This window comes from Gopherus flavomarginatus, chromosome 1 (assembly GCF_025201925.1).
Source record: "Gopherus flavomarginatus isolate rGopFla2 chromosome 1, rGopFla2.mat.asm, whole genome shotgun sequence".
Lineage (NCBI taxonomy): Eukaryota > Metazoa > Chordata > Testudines > Testudinidae > Gopherus > Gopherus flavomarginatus.
In genome coordinates, this window is record NC_066617.1 from 27049545 (window position 1) to 27062057 (window position 12513).

Consider the following 12513-nt stretch of genomic DNA (forward strand, 5'->3'; position numbering starts at 1 on the left):
TACAAATCTGACTCAGCTTTACTTCTTGAAATTGTTATTACAGAGCCAGTGTGTGTAAGCAGAGTCGCTCTCCCTACAAGAGCACAGGGTGGAGTTGCCAGTAGTAATTCACAGACTGGATTTTCTAGGGGTGGGAAGGTAGCCTTGTCACCACATTCATTCAAACCCTGGCTAGTCTGGTCAGATTGCCAACAAGGGTGCCAACTGTGTAGTGGTTTTATGTGGAAGACATATTAACTATGAACTAGAGTGAAACCAATTTGTTTCATTATAAGGCATCAAAATGCCACTGGGTCACTTCAGACCACTACCGGCCCAGAGGAGACTTCAACCAAGGATGTACAGCTCTGCAAACCTCTTAACATCCAGTATAGCACATTTTTAAAGTGATAGTATCTTATCTATTAACTGAAGCATTAACTTACCAGAATGAATAAAATGCATCCACATCTTCAAATGAAGAGTTCATGTCCCCCAGTTTAGGAACATTTTTCTTATTTGACCATCTGTAACAATGAATTGAACCTTGTTTAAAATGAAAGTTGTAAAGGGCATAAGACTGAGTCTTATAAAATAAAATTGAATTAAACTCGGTCTAGGTTCCTATTTGCTAGTTACCTGTTACATGGGTTTTTTTGGACTACACAGAGACAGTGTCAATGCAACAGCAACCTTGCAGAGAGAAGCAACTGATTAATAACCCAACGAAGGAAATCAGCAGCTATGCTTAAATTCTGGGCAAAAGGGAAGCATGTCACTCTTCTGAGAGAATGAGAAGGTGCGACACCAGCTACAACAGTGCCATGTGAACGCCTATTCTCCCTTTCAGGTGACATTGTAGTTAAGAGGTGGACAGCATTATCTCCCGTAAATGTAAAAACAGACTTGTTTCTCTTAGCGGTTGGCTGAACAAGAAGTAGGACTGAGTGGACTTGTAGGCTCTGAAGTTTTACATTGTTCTGTTTTTGAGTGGAGTAATGTAACAAAAAACCCTACATTTGTAAGTTGCACATTCATAATAAAGAGATTGCACTACAGTACTTGTATGAGGTGAACTGAAAAATATTATTTCATTTATCAATTTTATAGTGCAAATATTTGTAATAATAAATAAAGTGAGCACTGCATACTTTGTATTCTGTGTTGTAACTGAAATGGATATATTTGAAAATGTAGAAAAATATCAAAAAATATTTAATAAATTTCAATTGGTATTCTGTTGTTTAACAGTGCAACTAATCACAATTAATTTTTTTAACTGCAATTAATTTTTTGAGTTAATCACGAGTTAACTGCTATTAATTGACAGCCCTAATTGCAATCTCATGCAATATATTTGGGGACCACAGTGTATTAAATGTATGTATTATTATGGGCCAGGGATTATATGCAATTTCAGGAGGGAGGCTTACCACAACTCCTCCAAGAACCAAAAACAGTGGGGGATGATTAAGCCAAATAATACAGGTTGTAAACACTTCAGGAGAGATACAACCCCCCTGGGAGGACTGCAGATACTGGTTCAAATTGAGTTTTTCAGATAGCAACAGACAAAGATAGAAAAAGGCTGTGTTTACACTGACTCAGGGCCTTCTTTCTTATCCAAACAGACAATACCTTATACCCAAAAGGGGCCCCAACCTTTGTGGAAGTGTTGCAAAGACTTTGGCCTATGAGGGCTCCATAAGACTGATAGTGACTCTTGCTTTGTTTAGTCTGTATTTAAATCTGTTTATTGTTTTTTATGTATTTTCTCTGTAATGCTTTTACCATAACAATAAATGTGCTTAGTTAGAAAGAGCTCTATGGTATCTTGTAACTGCTGGCAATACACTGTTCATAGCACTCAGAAGGAGGAGAAAAGAAAAGTACAGGTGCTGGCTTTTAAGCAGACTGCTTTGCTGGGGATATTAGTATAAGGCAGGGAGCTGTTCAAAAACCCTGGTCAAGAGGGAGAGAGAGAGGGGCGTCTCCCTCCCAAGAGGTGATGGCTGGGAGATGGAAACCTTAAGTTGGTGCTCTTAAGGAAACCACGGAGGAAGAATACAGGAGCCGTTATCCTGAGACATAATTAAACTAAACTCTTGCTAAATCATTATGTTTCCTAGCCACACTTAAAATCTTGGGGAATGAACCCACTAGTTACAATCATAATGCCATATGGAACTGCAAATGGCTGATTCCCTTGCAATGGCGATGGAAGCCAGAATGACTGTGACATAGCTCACCTGGCATTCCTTTCAAAAACTGGTGAAAAAACTTCAAAGAAATTTTCCTTTGCTTCGCTTTTAGAAGGTACAGAGTTATCAAAAGTAGGATCTATGCTGTTAAATGCTCGTCTCTTCACAGGATCAGACAAAATTTCATAAGCTGGAGAAAAAAGTTAAAGGCCATAAAACACCAGGTTGGAAATGAATGTAGATACAGCAGCTTCCTGGAGGAAATGTTACAGATAAATTTCTAAACATTTAAAAATAAAAATCCACCATATTTCAGACCTCTGTGTGTCTAACATTTTTGTTGTTGTGACTGCAAGAAATTTGCTGTCAACTCCTGAAAATGGTCAGTAACAAAAGCACTGAAGAGGAGGAAAAAGCTTATAAAAAACAGCCAACAAATGTAACCCTTAAAGTACAGCTATAAATGGCAAACCAAATTATGTTAAACTAAGTGTGTGATTGCAAATTCAGTCCAGTGCACTGGGAGTTCAGGTGAAACTCCTTTAGGCCTCGATTCTGTAATCACATCTATGTAGACAGGTCCTTGTACCTGTGTGATGTCCCATGCGCTTCCCTAGGAATTGTCTGTGCAAGTCTGATTACAGGATTGGGGCAATAACAAGAGCTATCAACCGGAGTACTTATGTCTTCTGCTGCAAGTGTCACTGGAACTTCAAAATGGAGCATTAAGCAGCATTCTAACATGGCCATTACTACCTAGGGGGTCATTCACTTTGCAGGTTATGTAGACAAGGGCTTGGCGCATCCCTTTATTCCACCCCATAGCCACCCTACATGCCACCTCTCATCCCCCTCCATTTCAGGGATTTCTGCAACTGCCCCACCCCTTCCTTATGCCTGGGGCCATGTGTTCCCCTCCCCCCATACCACTAACCCTCATTCCCCACCCCCATGTCTGGGTCTCTGTGTACCCCCCATTTCCCACATCCCTGCATTGTATTCCCTCCTCTCAGAGTCTGTGTGCCTCCCCTTCCTCTGTCCACTCATCTCCCTTCCCCATCTCCCAGCTTCTACACCCATCAGCCCGGCTCCCCTGCTCCATGTCCCTGCTTTCCTCATCACCTCTACCTTCACTCCTATTCCCTTTGTGTCCCTGCTTTGTCACCTCATCACCAGGTCCCTGCTTCTACCTTCATTCCCCCCTTCCGCACAGGTCCCCGCTTCTCCCACAGCCACTGCCCCATCACTGTGGCCCCTGCTCCCCCTACACCCTTAGGTTCTGCTTCCGCTCTACAAAACCTTCCTTTTACGCTTTGTTATTTCTACTAGACTGCAAGATACGGACAATCTCCCCACACAGCAGCACCAGGCCGTCTGGGACTCTAGTTTCCCCCTGAATCTGGCTTTTCCGGTATTCCAATTTGCACCAAAATCAGTAGAGTCATAGAGCTGGGCGGGAAACAATGTTCCTATCCCACAAAAAAATTTGAGATGTCAGAAATTCCCCCCCTATCTCAAACTGGGATAAGAAGTCAAAACGTCAATACATTTTCATAATCAATCAATCAATCAAAAAAAAAGATGTGAGGTCAATCAAAACATTTTGTTAGGTAATTCTGAAAGTTTCATTTTAATTTTGACATTTAACAAAAGTCTGTACTGTAATTAACTTAAATTTCAAAATGAAAGTTATTTTGAATCAGAAAAACAAGGTTTTTTGTTTTCAAAATGGGATGTTCATGACATTTCAAAACTTTTTTCAAAATTTTCAAGTACAGAAATTTGTCGGGACTGATTCTTTCCCATGCAAGGTTTTAATTTCAGTGAATTGGCATTTTTTGACTAAAAACATTTTGTTGAAAAATTCCTGACCAGCTCAACAAGGTTATGCCCATTAATGCCTAGAACATTCCTGGAAGTTTGGAATTGATCAGATGCCGTATTCCAAAGTTATCTCTCATGTTACAGACAGATAAATGCTATTGAGTTAAGCACAAGACCTTGCTTTGCTTGGCCAGCTATGGGTAATAGATAACAGTGTCTGCTGACTTGAGCTACGGTATCAGCTTCTTTAGCTCAATTGGCAGAGCAACTGCACAAGAAGACAGGTCCTAGTACCGCTAGTGACTTCTCCCCCTTCAAATTAGTCTATTACCTGGCACAGTAGCATGCCAGTTTATTTTAGGAGAAACATGGCTACATTTATTGGTTCATGTTGGTATATATCGCTATATATGCATCCGATGAAGTGGTTATTCACTCATGAAAGCTCATGCTCCAATACGTCTGTTAGTCTATAAGGTGCCACAGGCCTCTTTGCTGCTTATAAAGAATCTACTTTAACTGCCCTCTCCTATCACTTGGCATGAAATGGGAAACCGATGCTCTGCAGGTCAGCTGTGAAATAAGAGGAGCTATTCTAGAATTGTTTCCAACAGAAGAAAAGCTATTTTAATTTCAGTCTACTTCTTGAAACAACTTGATAAAATGGTAAACTAATTTTTTTCTGGTTTTACAGCTATCCATCAAACTATGCAAAGAGTAAGAACTACAATTGAAGCACTGTAAAAATACTTAACATCAGATTAAACTAGCACTGTTACATTTTCCTCTAAATCTCTTACCTTTAGTTATACAGGTAAAATAGTCATTGTCACCTTCACCTATCTGCTCTCCTGCAGCTTTTCGCTTGTCTGGATGATGTTTCAAAACCATGGCTTTATCTAGCAACAAATAAGTTGAGTTTAGATACGTCACACCACCTACATTTCACTTTGTAATTTGGAAAATAAACAAAACAGCACCATAATCATGATCTGCATTTCTTTATTCAGATTTTTTTTTAGTATCAGGAAGGAAACCGAAATGAGTAAACAGACCCTCCTGAATATAACAACATCACTGAAAATTAGAATCCAGTGTTAGTTAAAAAATGTTTCCACCCTATGCCAGGAAACAAAATAATCATAATTACAGACTCTCTTTACCTCTCTTTCCAATCTACTGGAACCAGCACCACTTTCTCTGGGACTTCTAAGATTCCAACCCCCTGGCATCTTCCAAATGACTGCAGCCTTAAACCTGCAATGAGCTCTGCTGGGGCACAGGGGTCTGCCTAGAGTAACTTGCAGGACTGGGATCTTACTGATTACAGAGGAAAAACTATAAAACAAACTTTGTACAAAGTGCTGTCAAATGCAAAAATTCAACAAACTGTTAAAATAAATACAAAAATTCTTTAATTTAATATATTAGGAGTTACTTGTAACTAGAGTAGGTAAAAATACTTTAGACAGAATGTGACTTTTAAATCAGTGGTGTCCCTTTATAGGAGTTTCATTGCAGATTCAGTTTTTAAGGAAAGTAACTAAGGCCGCGATCCTGAAAAGACACAGGTATATGTTTAATTTTATTCACAGTGCATGAAGTTGAGCGTGTGCACCAGTCTTTTCAGGATCAAGGCCTAAACCGAGAGAGCACTAAATTCTAAGTTGTATCTTTCACATATGAAATCTTTACTGAAGCTGAAAACCACAGGACTGTAGTGGAGACTTCCAGGAGGAAACCATATTTAGTTATTTTAACCCCTCTGCTGCAAGTTTCTAGCTGCAGCCTCCCTTCAGTGGTAGAACTCAGCAGCATTCAGAGTTGTACTGGAACCAGCCCAGGAAATGCATTTTACCCCATTTATCAGATATATGAAGCAGTGCTGGAGTAATTACATAAATCTACAGCTTGTGAAAGGAACCAGATTAAAGCCTCTAATTCACAGAACAGGAACAGTGAATGAATGAAGAGTGAAAGCTCTCTTATTTTCACTCCAACATGCTCTAACTCTGTATTGATAGGACTACCTCCGAGGAGAGGGTATTGCAGGCTCCTTGGACTATTTAGTCCTTGGCCTTTCTGTCAAAACAGTTAACAAATATGGTAATTAGCGTTAATTGGGATGGTGGTTCATGTCAAGTGAACATGACCATTGGGAACATAAACATTTATACTCAGGAGTAAACTGTCTTAACGCACACGAGACAATGGGTTAACCCTTTGGAGACAATGAGTTTATTCACATGCATACGTGTTTGCAGGATCAACCCCTAAATCCATCAATTCATTTCACAAAGGTCATTAACTAGTTATCCTAACAGTTTTAAATACTGTTCAGCTAAATATTTTACTATTTCTCCTACAAAGTTCTCTTTTTACTGTATTACTTTAAAGCACTAATTACAATTTTAGAATATGACAGATACTGCTTTTTAAATTTCTAAATGTATAAATGCCATAAAACATCCCAGAACATGGAACTGTACAGATTAATCACACTTCATGCCTTATGGTAAACTTGTGTCATGTCACTAAGCAGTGTAACTGCATGAGCTTCCTTGTCTTATTGCTTAATTAACTGTAATATTAAGAAGATTGTAACATTAGCTTAGCATATGAGAACTTAAAGGTTGTTAACTACCTGCTCTACCCTGAGACCCAGACCTCAGGAACCAAATACTGTTTCTGCTGATAACACAGTAAACATCCCTTTTATGTTCAAATCAGGGAAAGCAAACTTCTCAATAATCTAAGTTATCACAACATCAAATAATATGTAACAAAACCTTTGATTACGTGCTAATTCAGTAGTTACAGCCTTATTCCTATGTGACATTAATTTAAAAGGCTGGAATAACAAGAGCAGTAACTAGATTTTTCTGATAACATTCAATAATTCAACAGTTAACCAATGTTACAATGTAGGTACTCATAAATAGGCTTCAAAGGTAATAACCCCCTTCAGCTGAAGGAACCAGATCTTGTTTCTTTAAGTGCTATTCTCTCAGCTAGGCTGACTGCAAACTCAAGAAGACAAAGAGTGGGCTGGATTATATTGTCACGGTTGTCTCTGAAAAGCAAGGCTAGATCAGAAAGCTCAGAGTCTGAAGATTTCTGTCTGAGGTGTTTGGAATTCACTAAACTTTCAGATCTGCAGGTTTTAGATGTCTGAGATGAATGAAAAAGTTGGTAAGTGAAACAAATCCAGCTTTATAGTGAGCACTCTTTAAGTGAAATGAATATACTCTTGGTCCATAAAGTGTACATATTTGTATTTACAATATGGAATTGTACACACAAGATAAAAAATACTCTGTTCTAACACCACTAATAAGAAATGCAATTACTTACGGGCTGCTTTGATTTGTTTCTGAGCGGCCCTGTATCTTATGTGTCCCAGTCCAAGAACTGCATAATGATCTTGATTCTGATAAAGAAATATAAACATTAATAACCATAGCTACCTGTAATCTAGTAGAATTCTCTTATGGACTTTAAAAACAAGACCACATATGCAGACCAATTGAAAGGTTTCTTTACATAGCTTCTTTTGTGAGGAGCAAAGAGAGGCAGCAATCTCCTCTCTGTCGGTAAAGATTAGAAAAAGGCAATTTGAACAATTCTCCCAGACTACAACAATGTAGAACTACAAATTGAGTAGTTACAAAATAAGCCACCGTTATAAAAATGCATCCAGTTTAACACAAATTCATATAGCTATAGGATTTTACAAAATACAGATGAGTGCGTACCTCAGTTTGTCAAGAAATGTTATGTTGAAAAGGTGCCTGGATTCCCCAGAAGAAGAAAAACAACATTTTCTTACAGAGCGTCACTTGATTTTAGTGGGTTTAGGACTGGATCTCAGGCCAATCAGTTCACTAATTGCACCCCCAATTAAGCAAGAAATGGAGCGTCAAGGCTAAGATCTCCTTCTGATGCGCATTTATTAGGGTATGTCTACATTAGAAATGTTACAGCAGCATAGTTGCACCATGGTAGTGTAGACAGAAGTTCTGTTGCTGTAGTATACCCACCTTTCTGATAAGTGGTTGCTAGGTTAATGGAAGTCTTCCGTTGACCTAGGAATGTCTACACTGGGGCTTAGGTCAGTTTATTTACATTGCACAGGGTGTGAAAGTTTTTATAGCCTTGAGCCATATAGATAAGCCAACTTAATTTGTACTGTGGACCAGCTCACAGTCTACTTAACAGTAGGAAAGTTACTGACACTTCGTAAAACTATCTTCACTTAGGTTATGTTTACACTTAAACTGTTGGATTTGCATTGCTGTAGTATTTTAATGTAGTCATTACCTACACCAACAAGAGAGGTTCTCCTGTCAGCGCAGGTAATCCACCTCCCTCAGAGGCCAGAGCTAGGTCAATGGAAGAATTCTTCTGTCAACCCAGCACTGTCTAAACCAGTGGTTAGGTCAACATAGCTACATCTCTTAGTGGTTTGGATTGTTCACACCCCTGGGAGATATACCTATGCTGATGTAGGTTCCCAGTATAGACCAGTCCTTAGTCACCCGACTACCTGTGGAATACAAAAAGAAAGCTATAGGGCTAAAGAACTTGGAAAATCCAGATGAGAAAAGGAAAAGGAACAAGTATTTAGATATATTTGCTGTGATCCTTCTAGCAAAAGAACTAACTCAATGTTCACGTTAGTTGTATACCTTCCAGTCCTTTGGATCAAGTGTTTTTAACATAGGAAATTCCTCAAGCTGCAATTCTTCATCTCCTGACTCTTCGGAGAGCTCTTTCTCATCCTCCAGTTCTTGGAAAGAGGCAGAAACATTTATGCTTCTCCTCTTAATAAATGCTTCAAACCATCTTCCCACAGGTTCAACTTGACAAAGCACAGAAGCTGTAAACAAAAGTATAAGAGAAACTTGGCTTCATTTTCTGGTTTAGAATTTTCTTTCCATCCTGAACCCAGAAGTATTTTACCAAATGTCTAATCAGATATCACAACCAGGAGACATTTTAATTCACATGTAATAAAACTTGTATCAAAGGTTGTACCAACTTGCAAAATAGTCCACTACTTTGTTTATGCCAAGTGTGTTACTGTATTTTCAAATGCTGAAATGTCATCAAATTAGGACATGCCAAGTTAAATCTTATTTTTAAATAAGATTATTTCCTTTGTCATGAACATGGGGGGGAAAGGGGAGGTTGCTAGCAGTAAAATACTGAAGTTAATCTTAACTCTTATCATTTATGATGTTAACTCTTTACACATCACTCCCTTGTGACAATGAAATCAGATTGGTTAATTTCACTCACTGGCATAATAATGCAATCTTTGCATTAAAACCAGTAAAGAGTAATGTTCAAATACAACAAAACCAAATAAAATAGGGTACTTCATGAGCTAAATGCTTTTCTATTTATATAACATAGATTTGCAAAACCTGCATTTTAAGCCTCAACTATATAACAGTGACTTTTAAATCCTCTTCTTTCTTTTAGATAATAAATTGCTCAGAATTAAACAGAAAAAGGATCTGATCCAGAAAACACTTAAGCATGTGCTTAATTTTGGATTTCAATGAGATTATTTGCAGGAGTAAAGTTAAACGTGTGTAACTGCTTGCACGATCATGTCCTAAAGTCAGCAAGCAAACTAAAGCATTCCTCACCCCATAAAAGTTCCTACACTGTTGACCCTATGCAATAGTTATGAGAAATGGAAGGGTTGCTTACTGAGCAGCATGCCCAAATTAAACTAGCAGTTTAAATACTTGCTTTTGTCTATCTTGAAATACTGTATTAGTCATTCTACGTACAGTACTTCACTACTTATTCATTAACTCCCTAAAAATACCAATGGTTTGGCACTGACAGCACATATTTAAGTTTAGCAGCATCTGGCTTCTTGTTAAAGGAGTGGCCTGGGCAATCATTGCTTAAAATCTAGCACAGTCAAACAGGACTTTGCTAAAAAAGGAAACTTTATTTGGAGAAACCTATGCAACAATACTTGCTGCAAGTTTGTTACAGTTATAGGAACCCTATAAATCATCTTTGCCCCTTAAGGATCCTGCAATCCTTTACCTGAAGTGAAAGGCAATAAAGTTAAGCACATGCCGAAGTGTCTTCAGGATGGTGGCCGTAGGTGGTAGCATATCGCAGGCCATAGGAGTCTGTAGGAGGGGACATGTGTCTGGCTGGCACCAGGGGCATTTGAGTGCTGGATTGTGCTTGGCGCTGTACAGGGACACAGTCCTGTCCCAAGAATTTCCACACTTCGCGGAGATCCAGGTGACCTGGCTCGGACAAGGGGAGCTCTGGGATCTCTGGGTACAACTGCTGGGCGCGGAGCGCGACCCAAACAGCTGCACGGTCACGCCCAGAGTCCCTCGGTGAGTTAGCGCGGACCCGGGGGGCGTGAGCAAGGAGCTGCCAGGAAAAGCCGGGGCGGCGCTGCACGGCCACGCCCCGGCCCGAGCCCCCTGCAGCGGGACCCGGCGCTCCGGAGGGGGCCGGGAACGCAGAAGATGACGCGCGGCGGGGGCGGAGCCGCCTGGCCCTAGGTGCCCGTGGGGAGCGGGGCAGGGAAGGCACCTACCCGCTGACAGGGCTCTGGTGACTGCGGTGACCTGCCCTTCCTCCGCCCCCCTCAGCATCGTGGCGGCCGGGGGCTGCTCCCCGCTGCGCCCGGGCCGGAGGCTCGGAACTCGCTCCCTCCCTCTTGCCAGTTGCCAGGAGCCGGCGCATGGAGAGATACCCGGCAACCACTTCCGGGTCCCCGCGCGTGTCACGCGCTAACCGGCCCCCCGGGACCCAGCCCCGGAGCCGAACGGACCCCGCTTGGCGACGTTCCTGCGCTGCAGCTCGGGCAGCCGCTTCCCCCTCTCACCAGTCACTGTCCTCCAGCCTCGGGCTGGGCGGTCGCTCTGCGCCCCGCCTCCCCCTGGGACGTCAGGGCACAGCGCAGCGTGGGCGGCCCGCAGGAGCCATCCTACATGGGGGGACTGTGCGGCCTGCCAAGTGCCTTCCTCCTGTGGCGGGTCAAGCCAGGAGGGTGACCCAGCGCAGCACATTGTCACAATCTTCCCTCTGTCAGCAGGGTGACAGAGACACAACCTCTCCCCCCCTCCCCCCGAGCCAGGCCTGGCTGGGACACTCCTGAGTAGGGTGACCAGAAAAATCAGGACAGGGGGTGGGGGTAATAGGAGTGTACATAAGGAAAAGACCCAAAAATCAGGACTGTCCCTATCAAATCGAGACATCTGGTCACCCTACTCCTGAGGGAATTTGGCAGTGAACAATGACAAATTCTGTGCCAACAAAATAACCATTTTGTGCTTAATATTTTAAAATTCTATATATTTTTGTTAATAAATAAATGTGGAGGCTGCAGCACAGCAGTGGAGAGCACAGGCCACTGGCTACATGGAGGTGGCAGATAACCTTGCAGCTCCCCCACCCCAGCCCACCGATGCTAAGGCTGCACTTGACATAGCACAAGGGCCGTGGTCTGCCCCAGAAACAATACTGGGCCCTGCCCCTCTGTGCTAGACACAAAAGATAACAAGCGAAAGGGATGCAGTCTGGCTCCCACTCCCAGCCCAGTCACTCAGACAAGATCCAACTGTGGAAGAGCTTAGTGGGGAGGGGGGGGGATTCAGGTGTGGGATGAGACGATTCTGTGTGGGGCAATCTGGGTGCAAGCATCTTGGTCGGTGGTCTGAGTGCAGGGGGCACTTGGATGCACAGGGGTTTTTTGGGGGGGTTGGGTGTAAGGGGAATGGGACTCTGCAGGGGGGTCCAGGTGAAGGTGGGGATGGGGCTTGGTGAAGGAGGTCTGGATCCGGGGGGCTCAGCACCTGTGGTGCTGGAACTAATGGTGCTGGGGGTAGGTCTGACCTGGCCACATCTGCTCCTTGCAGGGCAAGAGCAAATCCCCTCCTCACCCACCCCCAGCCCAGTTGGGCCAGGACTAGGAGCTGAGCCTGGCACAGGCTACGAACCACCAGTCACGGCATCCACAGCCCTGCCCCCTTGCTGTTCCAGATACCTGAAATGACATGCCCTTGCTGCTGGGGAGGGGTGTGACACCACTCTTGCTGCTTCCCTGTCAGAAGTCATTTTTCTGCAGGGAAGCAAAGAAACCTGTGGGAGATATGAAATCTGAGTGCATGCATGGCATAGAATTCCCCCAGGAGTAATGGGGGACATGGGGACAGAGCCAGTAATGGTGCTGGAAGAAACAAGCCAGGCATTTTCAGTGAGCCCAGTGGGGAAGCAGCTTAGCTGATGCAGAGTAACTTGGGACACCTGTGCTCCAAGAAGCTGTCTTCTCTGCTCATGCAGTATTGTCGACTTCAAGCAGGGTGACCAGATGTCCCGATTTTATAGGGACAGTCCTGATATTTGGGTTTTTTTTCTTATATAGGCTCCTATTACCCCTCACCACCTGCCCTGTTTATTCACATTTGCTGTCTAGTCACCCTAACTTCAAGAAATCAAAAATCATGGGTCAGCCCCC

General features: G+C 42.5%; 1 protein-coding gene across 2 annotated transcripts in view; it reads right to left on the bottom strand.

The window, feature by feature from the left end:
- DNAJC2 (DnaJ heat shock protein family (Hsp40) member C2) overlaps positions 1–10763 on the bottom strand; it is a 23347-nt gene extending 12584 nt beyond the window's left edge. For both annotated transcript variants that reach the window (XR_007769889.1, XM_050925716.1), the window contains exons 1-6: positions 10591–10763; positions 8693–8883; positions 7359–7434; positions 4805–4903; positions 2229–2370; positions 426–506 (exon numbers count right to left, since the gene is read on the bottom strand). Coding sequence is in view for 1 of the 2 variants with exons in the window: in XM_050925716.1 (XP_050781673.1) it covers positions 426–506; positions 2229–2370; positions 4805–4903; positions 7359–7434; positions 8693–8883; positions 10591–10648 (647 nt within the window). In the remaining variant the exon portion in view is untranslated. The remainder of the gene's footprint in view (positions 1–425; positions 507–2228; positions 2371–4804; positions 4904–7358; positions 7435–8692; positions 8884–10590) is intronic.
- Between the last annotated feature and the right edge of the window lie 1750 nt (positions 10764–12513).